The 16,896-nt window shown below is 37.8% G+C and overlaps 1 protein-coding gene across 1 annotated transcript in view; it reads left to right on the top strand.

Annotated features, from left to right (window-relative positions):
• The window catches only part of HMCN1 (hemicentin 1), a 210,070-nt gene that overhangs the window by 147,427 nt on the left and 45,747 nt on the right, over positions 1-16,896 (top strand). The window contains exons 53-68 of the mRNA XM_069789569.1: positions 1,391-1,541; positions 2,866-3,069; positions 4,133-4,246; positions 5,229-5,416; positions 5,980-6,076; positions 9,198-9,359; positions 10,439-10,552; positions 10,685-10,887; positions 11,122-11,203; positions 11,334-11,465; positions 11,690-11,839; positions 13,090-13,249; positions 13,871-13,995; positions 15,518-15,701; positions 15,868-15,965; positions 16,361-16,639. Of these exons, the coding sequence (XP_069645670.1) occupies positions 1,391-1,541; positions 2,866-3,069; positions 4,133-4,246; positions 5,229-5,416; positions 5,980-6,076; positions 9,198-9,359; positions 10,439-10,552; positions 10,685-10,887; positions 11,122-11,203; positions 11,334-11,465; positions 11,690-11,839; positions 13,090-13,249; positions 13,871-13,995; positions 15,518-15,701; positions 15,868-15,965; positions 16,361-16,639 (2,443 nt within the window). The remainder of the gene's footprint in view (positions 1-1,390; positions 1,542-2,865; positions 3,070-4,132; positions 4,247-5,228; positions 5,417-5,979; positions 6,077-9,197; positions 9,360-10,438; positions 10,553-10,684; positions 10,888-11,121; positions 11,204-11,333; positions 11,466-11,689; positions 11,840-13,089; positions 13,250-13,870; positions 13,996-15,517; positions 15,702-15,867; positions 15,966-16,360; positions 16,640-16,896) is intronic.

Below are 16,896 nucleotides of genomic sequence, written 5' to 3'. Positions count from 1 at the left end.
GCGTGGTTCCTGCCACATGCGGTCTTCACAACATCGGTCTGGAGGAGAAGTGGTTTGGAAGGGCGATACCACAGAATTGTACTGATGTGCAGTCTACTGGGGGCTGTCTATAAATAAAAAAGAAATGGTGCGACTCTTCTGTAAGAAAGGAGAATATAACATATCTCGCTTTAGCTGTCCTTGGTAGGGTGCTTATCACGTGGCAGACTGCTGCATCTCTGCAGGTGGACCAGCCCTTGCTGGATTTACCAAGCATGCAGAAACAGCCTGGAGTCACAGGAGAGACTGTATACACCCTCCGTCTGTTTCAAGCATATGCTGTAATTCTAGAACCTCCTGGGTGTAGTGATTGTATTGCCAATGAAAAATGATATTGGGGAGAGTTGAAAGGTCCCCACAGAAAGATGGTGGCTGTAAGCAGCTTGCTTCCACTGTCAGAGCAATTAATCCATCCAGCAGCTTTTTCTTAGGTTGCCCCTGGGTAAATGGCTTTTACTTACATCCATGGACTAAATTAATTGTCCCCTGCAGGCCAGGAGTTCAGTGCTGACTCCCTAATGTGTTCCGTTTTCATTATTAAGAGATACAGGTTGGATTACTGTAGTCTCTACTGTCATGTGTGATGTAAATTCTAGGGACAGTAATGTCTAATTCTGTGTATCTCTGCATTGCTGCTGCATCTGTTCTGTTCACATTGTGTCCTTGCTGGGCAGCAGATCCTAGTGGTTGTGTGGCTGTAGAGTGAGTTAGAATGAGTTGTTCACCTCCTAGAAAACCAATAGTTTTACATGTGTAGGTTTTCCATCAGCTCATCAACTTGGCCAGTTGAGTTCAGGGATTGAATTGGCCTGATTTATTCAGATGTCATGAGAGGCCTTGCTTGATGGGAATGGCATTGCTGAGGTGAAGATGCAGAGTTTCTGACAACCATGAAAAGAAGACTGCCTCCAGGAACTTGGAGCTTGATCAAGCTTACTCAGGGAGGAAGAGCTTTTGGTTTGAGGGGAGGGAAGAGCAGATGAGAGGAGAGATGGGCTGCACCGCCTGTGGCCAAGGCTACCATCCCAGGAGCACCTAGCTTAGGACTGTGTCCTAACTGGTGACCCACAGTAATTTAGTGTCCTAAGCAACTGCTTTCTTTGCATAGATTGAAAGTGGGCCTTGCTGGAAGCATTAACAAAACCTGAAGGATATTCTGTTAGTAGTGGTATCAAAGCAGAGGAAATACCAAAACATACATATATATATATATATGTACTGCCTTAGGAAGGATTTTGAAAGAACCTGAATTTGACCAAAAGAGAGATGATATCGTATTACTTCCACAAATATGGCTATTTCTAGTGTATGTTTTGCCAAGTATTAATTTCCATGTAAAATTAAATTGCAGCCATTTAAACCAGATGATCATATCATTATCCAAACTAGTGGCCATACTCTGCAGATTAAGGAGGCTCAAGTATCAGACACAGGTCGTTATACTTGCCTGGCATCCAACATTGCTGGAGAGGATGAAGTGGAATTTGATGTAAATATACAAGGTAAACAGAGTTCCGATAATAAAATTCTTCTGATAGCCTCCTTTTCTAATGTTGTGGGATGCTGGAATTCTTTATAATTTTGTATCCTTTACACCTGCTTGGTCTAATACAATACTTTTGTGTTTTGTGTGATTTTTATTTTCATGTATATTTTGCTCATCTTTAAGAAATACACTATTTGATTATTCTTTCTTTCATGTTTTGTGACATATGCAGTGTTTCTGAAGTCAGTGGAATAACACAGTGTCGTGGTTTAACCCCAGCCAGCAACTAAACACCACGCAGCTGCTCACTCACTCCCCCCCCGCCACCCAGCGGGATGGCGGAGAAAATTGGGAAAAGAAGTAAAACCCGTGGGCTGAGATAAGAACGGTTTAATAGAACAGAAAAGAAAAAACTAATAATGATAATGATAACAATAATAAAATGACAGCAGTAATAATAAAAGGATTGGAATGTACAAATGATGCGCAGTGCAATTGCTTAGCACCGCCAATCGATGCCCAGCTAGTCCCCGAGCGGTGATCCCCTGCCCCCCACTCCCCAGTTCCTAAACTAGATGGGACGCCACACGGTATGGGACGCCCTGTTGGCCAGTTTGGGTCAGCTGCCCTGGCTGTGTCCTGTGCCAACTTCTTGTGCCCCTCCAGCTGTCTCGCTGGCTGGGCATGAGAAGCTGGAAAATCCTTGACTTTAGTCTAAACACTACTGAGCAACAACTGAAAACATCAGTGTTATCAACATTCTTCTCATACTGAACTCAAAACATAGCACCGTACCAGCTACTAGGATGACAATCAACTCTATCCCAGCGGAAACCAGGACACATAGTAACTCTGATCTTCCTCTAAATGACATGAAAAAGTTTTAATTTTGCTTAAATTAAGACGTCATATTTTATTTATCTCTTGAGTAGTACTTAGAGGCCCCAGACATAAGCATCCTGTTGGCCTACACGCTGTATGTAAATGCAAGAGAACAATCATTAGTCATTTCTGAAAACTTAGACAAAATTAGAGCTTGAGTGAAACCAGATAGCTTACTATTTAAGTATTATTGTTGATTAATACCCTCTGTGTTTTGTTATCAGGTCTTCTTGCACTGTTATTTATTAGCGTTCAGAAAATATTAGATTGCTCAGTTGTTCATTCTTATGAAAAGAACTAGAATTTTCCTGGGTAATTTAAGTTGGGGAAGAGGTTAATTTAATACACTTAATTTTTATTGCTGCTATTTAACAATTACAGTATCTTTTAATTTCTTGACTTTAAAACTAGCTATTTCTGCTGTAAAATTCTAACATTATCCCCCTCCTTGGTTGTAGTTCCTCCTAGTTTCCAAAAGCCTTATAAAGAATGGGAAGCTGGTAACACAGTAGATACAGGAAGAGGTGGAGAAAATAAAGATGTGATTGTCAACAATCCCCTTTCACTGTATTGTGAGACCACTGCTGTTCCTCCTCCAGTTCTTACGTGGTATAAAGATGGCTATCCTCTGAGCTCTAGTGATAAAATACTAATATTACCAGGTGAGTATTAAAATGTCACTCTCTTAAGAAACGGTGTTAGTGCTAGTATTTGTATAGTAATAGCAAATTTTTCCCCTTCAAAGCACTGCTTTAATGTTCTTTTCGGACTTTCTTGACAGGAAATGTTTCTCTCCAGTCCTTGGACTTAAGCTGTTTCCTTCTTTCGTTTAAAAAGTAGTCCCTAAAATGGTGTGAATGTGACCATTTAACTTTCATATGATGTGTTGAAAAAAAAATACAACGATGATACCTTCTCTCTGACATGTTCCTGATTTATTTCCTTATCAAGTTTTGCTTTCGCAAAATCATAATTGGAGTAGAAAAGCCTCTTAACCAGGGAGTCAGGCATGGAAATAATGTTTCCAGCAAAAAAAATGGCCATGAGCTCCTACTTAACCTCATAGGGGAAAGGGAAAGAGGTGCTTATAACGCTGAGAGTACAAAAAGGGAGCCTTTCTGTGCAGAGGATGGTTTTGGGATGGTGTGTGTAAAGAAGGGCAGTGGTGGGGATAATGTCTTTTTGTCTATCTATTGCTTATCTGTTGGGAGACCAGTGACAACCACTCCCAAAATGTATTCCTAATATGTCCTCTCTTTATGAAGCTATTTATGTGGCTATGCTTGAAATGAGGAATAGAGTACCTGAATGGTAGGAATATAGAAATAGAGGAACAGTACCTATAAGCCTCAGAAGTAAATTTTTTCAGTTTGGAACAGCTTTACAAGAATATTCTGTGCTTATTTACTTTTGCCTATTAGTTTTCTGTCACCTTGCTGAGAAATATTGAAGGTTAATGTCTGGCTGCATATGGCTGAAGAATGTTATTCCTTTATGTGGAATTAATTACTTTTTTTCTAACATTTCAGTATGAACATTGCTGAATTCCAAGTATCTGCCAGTAGAAAAAGTAACTAGGAAATAAAAGTCTTTAGTTACTTATAATTCAGAACAAATGCTGACCATTCATCAATTTGCTTGCTCAGGTGTCTAGTGAGATGTGGTGTGGAAATGATGGAAACTGCTTGATGCTGCATTTAAATCTTGAATTCATTTTCCTTCCAGGAGGCCGAGTGTTGCAGATTCCACGGGCACAGGCTGAAGATGCTGGAAGATACATGTGTGTGGCAGTAAATGAAGCTGGGGAGGATTCCATTCATTACGATGTCCGCGTGCTCTGTGAGCTTTCCTGCTTTCCTTTTTCTTTTTAATGACAAAAAAAGAGTTCTGTGGAAACTAATGAAGCATCATAGTCCAGGTTTACTTAATGTTTTTACAGTTTATAAATTCTGCATGTTTGTAAACTATGAAATAAATGTGGTTATAAAAGGTGCTAGAGTTTTGTAGAAGTATACAGAATTGCATGAAAGTAGTATTAATGTTGTTAGTTCAGTATGTTTTTAGGTTATTGTTACAGGAGCTCAATTGTGTTACCCCTATCACGCTTCACCAGAAACAAAAGTATATGTAGAAATCCAGGTTTTATCTTGGTATCTCTTGTTCCCTATCCAGTTTCCAATTCAAACTTCTGACCTACTAGACTTTTCTCTATCCTTATTTTGGTCATAATTTTCTAAAATACCTGCAGAACTCCCAAAGGCTTAAGGGAATTGATGATTTAGATCAACCATTGAATGCCTGCAGAGTCCATTTTGTATGATTTGGTTACAAACATTGCACAGAAAGCTTTTGTATACTGCTTGCATTGTCTGTTGATGTAGTCAAGGTTTTTGCCTTGGGAAACGTTTATTTTTTCACTTCTATTTCTCTATCTACCACTGAAAACACTGATTTATTGTTAGGAAGGGGTCCTGCCTTGGAAATCCTCTTTTGTTCTGACAACAAAGAACATGATAGACTAACTGGAAAATGAGTTTTCACCTGTTCTTCTTTACAGCCACTGTGAATAAGCATAGTACTCATGCAGTCCTTTGAGTTATACTGATTGGTTCCAGCTGAACTACTCTTGGGATTTTACTATCTTTCACTGTATTCACTGAAGATTTCACTACTTTCTTCTAAAAATCCAATCTAAAAGATTGGTCTGCAATCTTAAAAAAAAAAAAAACAAACAGCAAACCAAAACAAAATGCACAACAGAACAGAAAACACTGAGAGGTACTAAGTCACAGTATTCTTATCACATTTTGCTCTTTTGTAGTACCACCGTCCATCAGTGGAGCTGATGGTGATCTGCCTGAAGAAGTGACTGTGCTTGTGAACAAGGTTGCAGTGATGGACTGTGTTGCAAGTGGCAGCCCTTCTCCAAGTATTACCTGGCAAAAGGATGGCCATCTCCTAGCAGAAGATGACAAACACACACTTTTGTCTAATGGAAAGAGGTTACAGGTAGCTCTTAGTGAAAAACTGATTTTTAACATCACAAACACAAGCTGCCAATAAAGACAAAACTGTTTAGATTTGCTGAGTGTGCGATTCTGAATTTTTTTTTTCTACAGGGTGCTGCAAACCTAAGGAGTTTTTTGTCCCTTGTTCCTGTCCTTCAGCTGCTTCTTCTCAATCCTGTGTAGTTCCCTCAGTTCTGCTGACCCAACTGTTTGTCGGGTCGCGCTGTGAACTGCATCAGTGAAATCACTTGATTTAAAATAATGTTGGCTTGTGGAGGGCAACCTGTTGCTGCCAGTTATATCCAAGTTTCCCTAATAGAGTTTAATTATTGCAAGATGTACCACATTTTTCTTTTTTCTTTCTTTAAGAAAATAGTGTATTCTGAAGAACCCCCCCTTCCTATCAATGAATTAAATTGGATGAAGCTATTAAAACAAAAAAAGACTATTAAAACAAAAGAAAGCCGAGCTTAATTGTCTCCACTTGGTTCTTTGACTGTAAGTTGTCTTATGTATTAGCTCAACAACCATCTTTTTTTTTTCCTCCCCCCCTCCTGCCCTTAGATTTTGAATTCCCGAATAACAGATACTGGCAGGTATGTCTGCATTGTGGAAAACATAGCTGGAAGCGCCAAGAAGTATTTTAACCTAAATGTTCATGGTAAGTACAATAATCCATAATTTTCTGATTGTATTCTTTCAAACGTTAGTTTAGCTTGAATATGTTAATTCTAGCAGAGTGCTTAGGCACATACTTAGCTTTATGCGTGTAAGTCATCTTATTGGGTGTAACGGAGATTCTGACATACCAGAAATCAAATGTAAGTTTAAAGTACCTTGGCAACACATGGCTTTTGATACCACGTGGCTTTAGCTCCCTTATATGTATTCCACATAGGTGGAAATTATTATTGAGGGAGCCTTGTGTAGTGGCTCTGTGTGTACACTGTGTAGGGGTTGCTAAGCCCTGAAATCATGAATTACAAACAGGTTAGATTATAATCTGTTTCAAAATGTTCATAAAATGCATTTTCCAAGAAATTTAATTATTAGAAAGCATTAAACAAAGAGTTACAGCATTGTGAAAGCTTACTTTTAAAAAATTTACCCTTTAAGATTCCTTTCTGTTCTCTATTTTTTGTTTTGTTGTGGAGTTAGAATAGGGTTAAAATAAATTTTGGCCTTCAGCGTCATAAGTCTAAAACATATATGATCAAGAAATTAAGACATTTTCCCTTATTTAAAAAAACCAGTCTCTCCATCACCTTCCCTTACCTCTCCTGATAGATTCAGAAAATCACGGTATCTCTAATTAACATTTCAGAGTAAACCCTAACTTCCCCTTTTACCCACTCTTCATTCCACCACTTTCAGCTTTCCATTCTGAATTGAAGATCAAATAAGCATTATTCCCACAAATTCATCTCCACCATTACATTTTAAAACATACCAAAGAATACTGGCAGCTACATCTTTATCTGCTTTCACAGTATGATTTGGAGACTTGTATCACAGTCTTCTACATATGATCGGTTTCCTTTTTCACATCCTTGTTAGCTAGCTGATCTTATGTATTACATACTAGCTAGTAAACCAAGTGCTGTCTTCTTTCTCTCTCACTTAAATATAGTACCAGCATCCCAGGAATCTGATGATTCAGGTTATTACATACAGAAGAAATAATTTTTTTTCTCATTCACACATGCAGAAAATTTACATACTAAATGAAACAAATTTATAGTGCTTTTTTTCTACTCATAATACAATTAGCCCAAAATAACACTGTCATGGGAAGAATTTGCCTTGGAGTCATTCTCTGAGAAGTTATTTTCTTTCAGTGGAGTCTATCCAGATTTCCTGATGTCTGAGTTTTGTTTTTAGATCAAAATATTTTGCTTTTCTTGACATTTGTGTTTTAATTATAACTTCCTCTCTTTAAAATATTTGTTTATAATAACTATTGTCTAATACTATTATTTTAAAAGAAATATTTGAATGAAGCTTGAATTCTAGCTCAACAGTATTACCAATTTAGTTCTATTATTCTCTATGAATGTAGTTTCATTTGAAAAATTAGACTATAGCTGTTCAGGAAAGGGCCATGCAGGGTGAAGCCCTGATGAAAATGCATTATCACTAAGCAGCATGATCTTTGCTTTGTCAGTGTCAAAAAAAGGTTATTTTCCAGCATTTTTGTATGTTTCTAATGGAACTGCTTTCATAAATTTAAATAAAATATTAAAGATGATGCTTTTTAATAAGTTGAAAAATTCACTTCTTGTCTCAAAGGTGAGTAATAAAACTAAAATAAAACCTTCTAAAACATTGAATATAAGCATCCAGTTTTAAAATCTCAGCCCTTAACCTAATATATAGGTTATATATAAATCTCAACCCTTACATAATAAATAGGTAATTTTCACGCTGAATACTAAAATTAAGCCCATTACTGCATCTCTATGCACATACAAAGACATTTGCATATGCAGATGACCTGTGGTGCGTTTGTGAGTGCTTTGTGCATGCAGTGGGGGCTGCAGAATTTGAAATCTACCATTTACATAGTTTAAGCAAAGTTCATTAAAAGATAGCTCAGATTTGTCCCTGTATATTAAATTGCCCACTGTCTTGCACTGCTAATAATCACATCTGGGGGAAAGTAACTGTAAAAGTAGATAAATACAAATGACTATAAAATGTCATCAGATCAGAATTCTTCCATTTATTCAGTGAACCATTTTATGCTCATTATCAGGGAAATAATCTTCAGTTATTCCAAGCTGAAAAATATGGACTGAATTCACCCATTTACATTGACTCCTCTTGTTTCTGCAGTGCCACAGAGGAGCAATAAACTTGGCTTAATGACTGTTTTGTGTCATTCAAGTGACAGCAGCTGGAGTATTTTTGGTGGATATGGTCCAAAATACTTTAACATTTCTGTCTTTGAAGAAGAGGATTCCATGTGTTCTTTGGAATGATTTTTCTGCCCAATAGAGCCAAGAACATGCTTATGCTTTCCTCTTAAGTGTTTTATATATCCACACTGCAAAAACATGGAAACTAAAACTTGGGGTTTATTAAAAGGAAGAGATTTACAGCTATTTCATTTTAAATAGTTCTTTTAGAAAGGTCAAATTTCAAAATATTCTTGTATTTAAAAATACTGGGAATTGTAAGCTTAAAAATGCACCCCTTAGAGCAATGCTTGCATGCCAGAATTTTAAACTGCTTAGCTCACTATTAAACAACAGGTTTGTCTGGTTAACAGAAGAACTCTGAACTGTAACAGAAGGAATCATTTTTCGTTCTCTGTAATGAGAAAATGGACTATTTCAGAAAGAATAGGAGCAATACAATATCAGGAAGAAATGATACTTAGTCATACTACATATCCTGACAAGGTAAATGTAGTCAGTCCTGCCTTACATAGCAAATGTCCTATGAGTACAGCATTTTAAAATTGATAGTGCATTAGTCAGGAACTGCAGGACCTCTTATAGGTTGATTAGCCTTCCCAACCTCAAACACAGAAGGATTGCAAATGAAAGCATTGAAATTTTTGTGAATTATAGGAACAGGAATGATCATTAGATTGGCTTCAGTCATATTTCCAGATGCATCCAAAAAGCAGCAGATCCATTCGTAGAATGTGAAAGATTCTTGCAACTTGACCCTTTGGCAAAACTCCGCAATTCAGCTTTATTTTAGTAAATCAGGATCTTGTAGAATATTGTTTGCTGATGCTGTGATAGATACTGTTAATGTATCTTTCTCTGCAGTTCCTCCAATTGTTGTTGGTACTAATCCTGAGAATTTGACTGTGGTGGTGAATAATTTCATCTCTCTGACTTGTGAGGTCACTGGCTTTCCACCTCCTGATCTCAGCTGGCTCAAGAATGGAAAACCTATCAGTTCGAATACCAACACTTTTATTGTGCCTGGTGAGGAATCTCAGCTATTTCTACAGCCTTTGGACTCAACTTCTGTCTGGTTTGTCTTGATAAGGACCATGGCCACTATTTATGGAGCCAGTATGTTCTTAGTATTGCTCCAGTGAGTAGACAAGACACTTGGCCTACTGTGTTTAATAATTTCTTGGCTGTTGGGTGGGTTCACTTTTTTTAAAGAAAAGTGGCTTGGACTGAAAGCACTGAAATAAACTGTGTGGAAAAGACTAGAGGGCAAGTCACATAACAGAGGTGCTCTGATATAGGTATTGATCAAAATTGAGTCACTTTGACTCACCTTTCAAAGAAATGATCAGAAATTGGACAGAGGGTAAGATAAATTCTGCTGGGTTAGATGACAAAAAGTGAAAAGCTTCCCATTGACTTCAGTGGGAAACTGGATTAACCCTGCTGAACTCTCAGGAAGAAGTCCTTGTGTTCTGAGGTCTCCTTAACCTTCTGAAGCTCCTCACTAAATAAGGTCCATGAGCGTCTGTGTCACTTCTGCTCCCGCTGCTTATCTTCAGCCCAGGGTATCAAGTGAAGATCATTTGTGTGTTGCTCAGCCCTGTCTTGCTGGTATCATCTGACTGGGGGCTGTGTTACTGCATAAGCTAAGGCACAGGCCTGGAAATTGCTTAATGGCAGTAGAGGCATCTGTGCAGATTAGTAATGTAGACACAGGCAGTAAGTAGCTTCACGAGTGGAGACAGGTAAGACTGGGGAGTAAAGAATGGGATAGTGACAGAGGTAAGGGGAAAGGGCATAGTTATGTTAGGAGACAGCCATTAGCAGCTACTAAACAAACAGGTCTAAAAGGAGTATTTGTGGCCCAAACTTGTAATTAACAGTGCTAATGAAATTTACCCTAAAATTTTAGTTCTCTTGTCTGGATTTTTTTTTTTTTTTTAAGGATTTAAGAACCTTAAAAAGCAATGGCAGTGCAGGGCTTTTTTGAATCTGAGGTTAATTTAGTGCCTGTGCTCAGTCTGTTGGACCTGGAATTTTAAAATAGCATTTGAGATTGACACAATAACCACAAATAAATCTCAGACCTTCTCTCTTTACTTCAGGTGCTCGGACTCTGCAGATTCCCCGAGCCAAACTACTAGATGATGGTGAATATACTTGTATTGCCAGAAACCAAGCTGGGGAAAGTCAGAAGAAGAGTTTCCTAACTGTCCTTGGTTTGTTTTTTACTATTTTCTGAAATAATACCTATTGCTTTGAAAATGCAGTAATTTATATTTATTTTTATTAGGTTGTTTTCTGCCCTCTCACCAAAAAAAGGCAGAAATAACTCTGAGTTTCTTCTACAGTGCCCCCAAGCATCAAAGACCATAGTGGAACCTCACTGACAGTGCTGAACGTGAGAGTGGGGACCCCGGTGACGTTAGAGTGTGAATCCAATGCTATTCCACCACCAGTCATCACCTGGTACAAGAACAGGCGCCTAATTTCAGAGTCTGCAAATGTGGAGATTTTAGCAGACGGGCAAACATTACAAATCAAGGGTGCAGAGGTAGGCCAGGCTTTTGGAATGTTGCATCTGCCACTACTCTGCTACTGTTAAGCAATTGTTTTGCCCTTTATTGGTGTTTTCTACTAGCTGTGCATAGGAGATGTATTTGCTGGAGGCCTTTCATTCTGTGAAAAGGACCTTGAGCTGGCAGAGGCAAAGGCTGTTAATATCTCTAAATTGTAACATTAAAATAAGACTCCATAATAAGTTTTTTTTAATTTATTTTTATTTTAGGTTTCTGACACGGGCCAATATGTGTGCAAAGCCATAAATATTGCAGGGCGAGATGATAAAAATTTCCATCTTAATATTTATGGTGAGCATACTCTGCATTATCTGCAGTAGTTATTATAATACCATAGACATTGTGGAGTAGACAATTCAAAATCAGTTTATAAAAATATTTGATAACCAAACCATTCTTATTGCTTCCATTCAATTTATAGTGCCACCAAATATAGAAGGCCCTGAACAAGAGTTGGTCAATGAAACTATCAGTAATCCTGTTACCTTTGCATGCGATGCTACTGGAATTCCTCCACCAACATTAGTGTGGCTTAAGGATGGAAAACCAATAGGTAACATTCTCTCACGCTCTTTCTGCTCTTTTTTCCCCCTTTGGGGCACCACTGTGCTATTTGCTGCCTATTTTTTGTTTCTTCTTCATCTGTCTCTAGGCAGACTCTTATGTTAACTGATCTGAATCTTTGTTTTGTTTTGAAATTTTGATGAAAAAAATTCTCAAAATGTGTTTGATCTCTGTGGCCTGGTTTGGAATGACTACCTGTTTACATATTTTCAGAAAACTCTGATTCTCTTGAAGTTCATATTTTATCTGGTGGAAGCAAGCTTCAGATCGCTCGCTCTCAGCTTCTAGACAGTGGGACCTACACATGTATTGCCTCAAATATAGAGGGAAAAGCTCAGAAAAGTTATGTGCTTTCTATCCAAGGTAAGGCATGAGAGTGCAGTGAGCAGAACTGGTTAATAATTGGTTGAGTATGACACTGTCTCTGTACTAGAGACACTGAGATGACATAACTTGAAAGCAATCAGGAAGGCTGTGTGTGTTTGCTGCTTATCACATCCTTCCTCCTGCTGAACACTGAAGCTACGCTGGTTGATTGAGTGTGGAGCACCACACATAGATGGTTTCAGAAGCAGTGATACCACTTGCCTTTTTTGCAATAGCAAATAGGAGGACACAGCAAAGAAATACTGGCAGAATTTCCTTATGATTTTTTTTTTCCCCGCCTGCTAAGATGAGAAACCCTTATTTGTTTCGGAATTGTCTCCTGCCTTGCACTGCAACTATCTTTGTTTTCCTCTGTTCCTAATGACTTATCCCCATTAATTGCACTAGTTCCCTCCCCTGTCCAGTAATACACCTATTATATAGCATCTCCGGCTTTCTGACATCGTCCTTTCCCACACCAACAGTTGCTGGTTGAGGAAGAAGAGGGAGCATCAGCTGTGAGCTGAGTGTGCAGGCACACCCATGTGTGATAGCTGGCCATCTAGTAACTCTTTGTCATGGCAATCGTTCCTTGGGGGTGCTGGTTTTTTGTGTGTGTCCCTGCCTGTCTGCCAGTTTTTCCCCAAGCTTAGGAATTGAATATCAAGCTGCTTGTTTGATCAAATGTGACTGAAATAGCTTGAAATGCTCAAAACTTACTAGTGGGACTGACAGTCTTGATGGATAGCATGACTGTCATCCTTGTTCTTTGGAAGAACAGGCTAAAAATGGCTGCTGGTTAAGATGGAGTAAGTGTGTGGCTCTTAACAGGAATATGATAGTCTTGATGCAATAGAGCATGTGACTGTGCACTAAGCACATGCTCAAGAGTTAAACAGGCATTTAATTGTTACAGTGCATTGTGATGTTTCATGAAATGGGATTTTGTCATAATATTGTACGTTAGCATTGTTTAAGCAGATAACTATAGATATTAAATATAATGGCAAAGATACATGTTTTTTATAACTTTGTAAATTAGCTGTTTTAAGGAATTATTAAAGTGGCTTTGAATTTATCTTTGCAGAACCTCCTCTAACAACATAATCATGTACTTTCTAAACTAGATTTGAATGAAGGTACTGCAATAAATGCTAGTACTTATGAGCTACTGCAGTGTAAGTTTTACAGTTTAGATTATGTTTCTTGCTGATGAATCTTCTCTTCCCTCCATCATGTATTTCCAGTTCCTCCTGATATTGTTGGCTCTGAAATACCTAGTGAGGTCAGTGTCCTCCTGGGAGAAAGCATCCAGCTCGTCTGCAATGTCAATGGAGTGCCCATGCCTATTATACAATGGCTTAAAGATGGAAAAACAGTTGCCAGTGATGATTTACAAAGAATAAGGCAAGCAAAAATAAGCAGACACTGCATTGTCATCTTCTGTAATTTTAAACCTCAGAGGACCCTAAGAGGGAGCATAAAAGAGGGCCCTACAGAGCAAGTGTAAAGAGAGCCTGAGTCTTAGCTTAGCCAGGTTAAGAACATCATCTCTCTCTTTAGCTTCTATAAATCTAGTATACTTTGTTACTACTTTGATTTTTATTTATATTTTTTTTATACAGAGATAAGTATATGATATCTATTCCTTTCTCAGCTAATAAATTCCATTAAAGTTCATCAGGTTCATTAAAGTTTATTAATGTCAATAAGTTCCATTAAGTTCCTTTGGAGGGGAAGGACCTGAGACATGGAAACATTTTACTCTTGATGCTTTTCATCATGGGTTCTTCAAAAGCCTGCTTAGAATTGAATACTAATACAAGTTTAAATACAGGACATCTCTAGGAAAAACTCCCTAGCCTATCTCTAATAATAATACTTTGCAAGAAAACCAATGGTTCTCTCACCAAATTCCCAAGAAGATAGATACAGGTAGCTTATTTAAATGTACGAAACTGACTGTTTATTTGCCAGGTCATAGGAATACGTAAACAAACTCACTGGATTTTACAACCTTCTTTGTAGGGTAACTCCAGATGGCAGCACATTAAACATTTTCAGAGCTCTCAGTTCTGATACAGGAAAATACACTTGTGTGGCTACTAATCCTGCAGGAGAGGAAGACCGAATTTTCAACTTGAATGTATATGGTGAGTTTTCACAGATGTGAAACTGAAATCTGGTCTATAATCCTATCTTTGTAAGTGCTCCCAAGAGAGGGCCAAGAAATGAATGCCTGTCTTCAGTGTAATACTACATGCATGTGTTTCCAATTTCATGTACTGTAGATATCACAGTATATTACACAGGATGTTCTGTCAATGACAAAACGATTGAAATCACTGGTAAATGTGTTTTGGGATAAACAGAAATTAATTCCTTTGGTGTATTTCATAATAGAGGAATTCTGCTTGTAGTGATTTTTGTTTTTCTTGCAGAGAAAGATACACTTGGGGCTGATTTACTAGGATACTGCTATCTTTTTTGTTCTATTAGTTTATCTTCAATAATTCCAATCAAAGCACATTAGCTAAAACAAGAGTAGTATGGTAGGGAACTAATAGTTAAAGGTCCCTAGTGTTTAAAAGAAAAATTATAGAGTTTTGGATTAAATTCTTCTCTTGCACAATTTGACATACAGAAGATAGTGAGCATAACTCTTCTTTAGCAGTGCAGAGAGTGGACATTTTAATTTGTGAAAAATGTGTCCATTAAGTATAATGACTAGTGTGAAAGACTGAAGAGCTCTGCATAAGGCAGTGTTTCACAGTAGTGTGTCTGTCCCAGTTATACAGAGACTCAGAATCAATTGGAATTATGAGCATGAGCAGACTAGCAAGAGGTGACCTTTGACAAAATAAATAACAATACTGAATGACCACATCATATCTTTTGCGGACAGAATGGCACCACACAACAGTGGAGACCTTTTTGGTCAATTTGTATTCATTGAGGTTCAAGCAATAACCAACTTAGATGGTCTTATCTATGCAACTGTCATGGTGTGATGGAATCTTAAGTCAGCCAGAGCTTGGAACTGCATGTGGCTGAGCCTTCTTTATGTAGTGAGTCCCTTCTTGCCCCCAAGACCAAGGCTTTCAAACTAACTTGTAAAACCACCAAACACAAAAAGCAGTTCTTTTACAACAATCAGCCAGAATACTTAACCAGGCATTTTGAAATTTTCTATATTTAAAAATTAAGTCAGCATACACATCTAGAAGTTAATAAACTAACTTTCCTCCTGCATGATTCTAGCTTTCACTTTATTTAAGGTTTATTTCAATAGGTAAGTTTGAGTGGCAGCGAACTGCCAAGTCCCATCTGGCCCTTAAGTGGTTCAGCCCATCCTCTGTAAGGCCTGACCACCTGCATTGTCATTCTCTACCCATGAGCTTCAGGCTCTGAGCTCCCTCTTGTTTGCCACAGCCTGACAAATCGAAGAGATAATTCCACTATCATTCTAAAGTGCATCTGATTTTAAATATGTAAAATGATAATTTATTAATGCTCAATATTATTGTTAGAGGATTTACTCTTTTTAAAAATGGGGATCTTCTTACTGAATTGCCTGTGGGGCATTAGGTGCAGGATTTCCTGCAAGGTAACACATGTGGAATGGTTTTAAGAGCCAGTTTTAATATCTTCCTTTTCAACATTTACAAAATGTAGTTCCTCCAACAATAGCCAATAATAAAGATGAACCAGAAGACCTCACTGCCCGTTTGGACACCTCCTTAAATGTTGAATGTACTGCTACTGGAACCCCACCACCACAGATAAACTGGCTGAAGAATGGCCTTCCTCTGTCTGTCTCCTCCCAAATCAGGTTGCTGTCAGCTGGGCAAATTCTCAGGTTGGTTTTCATCTATTTTAACTAGCTGAGTTTTCTGTTCTCTTTTGCTGTATCAGTGTAATTCTGCTAGTATTTTTGGAAGCAAGAATAAAATTTGATCCAAACCATGCCATAATAAAGATAATGTATTCCATTTACAGCTTGCTTAAAATGATTTTCTCTTTAGACTTGCCCGAGTGCAGATATCTGATACTGGTGTGTACACTTGTGTGGCGTCTAACAGGGCTGGAGTGGACAACAAACATTACAACCTTCAAGTTTTTGGTGAGTTTCTCTGAAATGCTTTATGTAAAGATTCTTATTTCTTAATTTCTTAAACCTAATATTCAGTTTTCTTTCTCACCAACATAAAGTTGCAGACAAGCACAAGTATATCTTACATAGGTAGTCATGAGGGAAAGATTAACTTTTCAATGTGTTTTTTTTAATGGAAAATGTTTTAACCCCAGAAGAGTCCTTACTTGAATTGGCACCCATAATGTGTCACAAGTTTTTTAGAAAGAATAATAATCTATAATTTCTAAGTGAATTTTAATGCATGTGCTAAACATGAATGTAAGTGGGGAAATGCAAAAGGGTAGCTGCATTCCAACTTTCTTAAATTCAGAATTAACACTTGGGTTGTACTCTGTATGAATCAGATCTTTGTTTCTTGGCAGTACCACCAAGCTTGGATAATGCAGGAGGAACAGAGGATGTGACCGTAGTAAAAGGCAGTTCAGCTTCGATGAAGTGTCTTACTGATGGCAATCCTGCCCCCACTATGTCTTGGTTTAAAAATGGACATCCTTTAAGCCTTGGAGCTCACCTGATGTCAAGTAACCAAGGAATGGCCCTTCATTTTGTAAAAGCAGAGATTGGTGACACAGGCAAATACACTTGTGTAGCATCCAATGAAGCTGGAGATATCAGCAAGCACTTTTCCCTAAAAGTGCTGGGTAAGTGTTAACCCCTCGGATGAACAAAATATGAGCTGTAAATTAGTATCTACTCAGGACAACAATTAAAAAAATATCGAGGGATAAGGAGTATTTTCAAGAAACATTTACTGGGATAAATAAGAGAAATAAGGAAATGGAATGTACCTAAAGATGTGTGGATATGTAATATAGTATATATTTTTTCATGTTTCCTGAGTACTGAAATATGCTATAATTAATAGTAAACTAATTTACAAAGTAATTTGGTTTAAATT

This window comes from Haliaeetus albicilla, chromosome 8 (genome assembly GCF_947461875.1).
Source record: "Haliaeetus albicilla chromosome 8, bHalAlb1.1, whole genome shotgun sequence".
NCBI classification, from domain to species: Eukaryota; Metazoa; Chordata; class Aves; order Accipitriformes; family Accipitridae; genus Haliaeetus; species Haliaeetus albicilla.
This window is presented reverse-complemented; position numbering and strand designations above follow the sequence as displayed.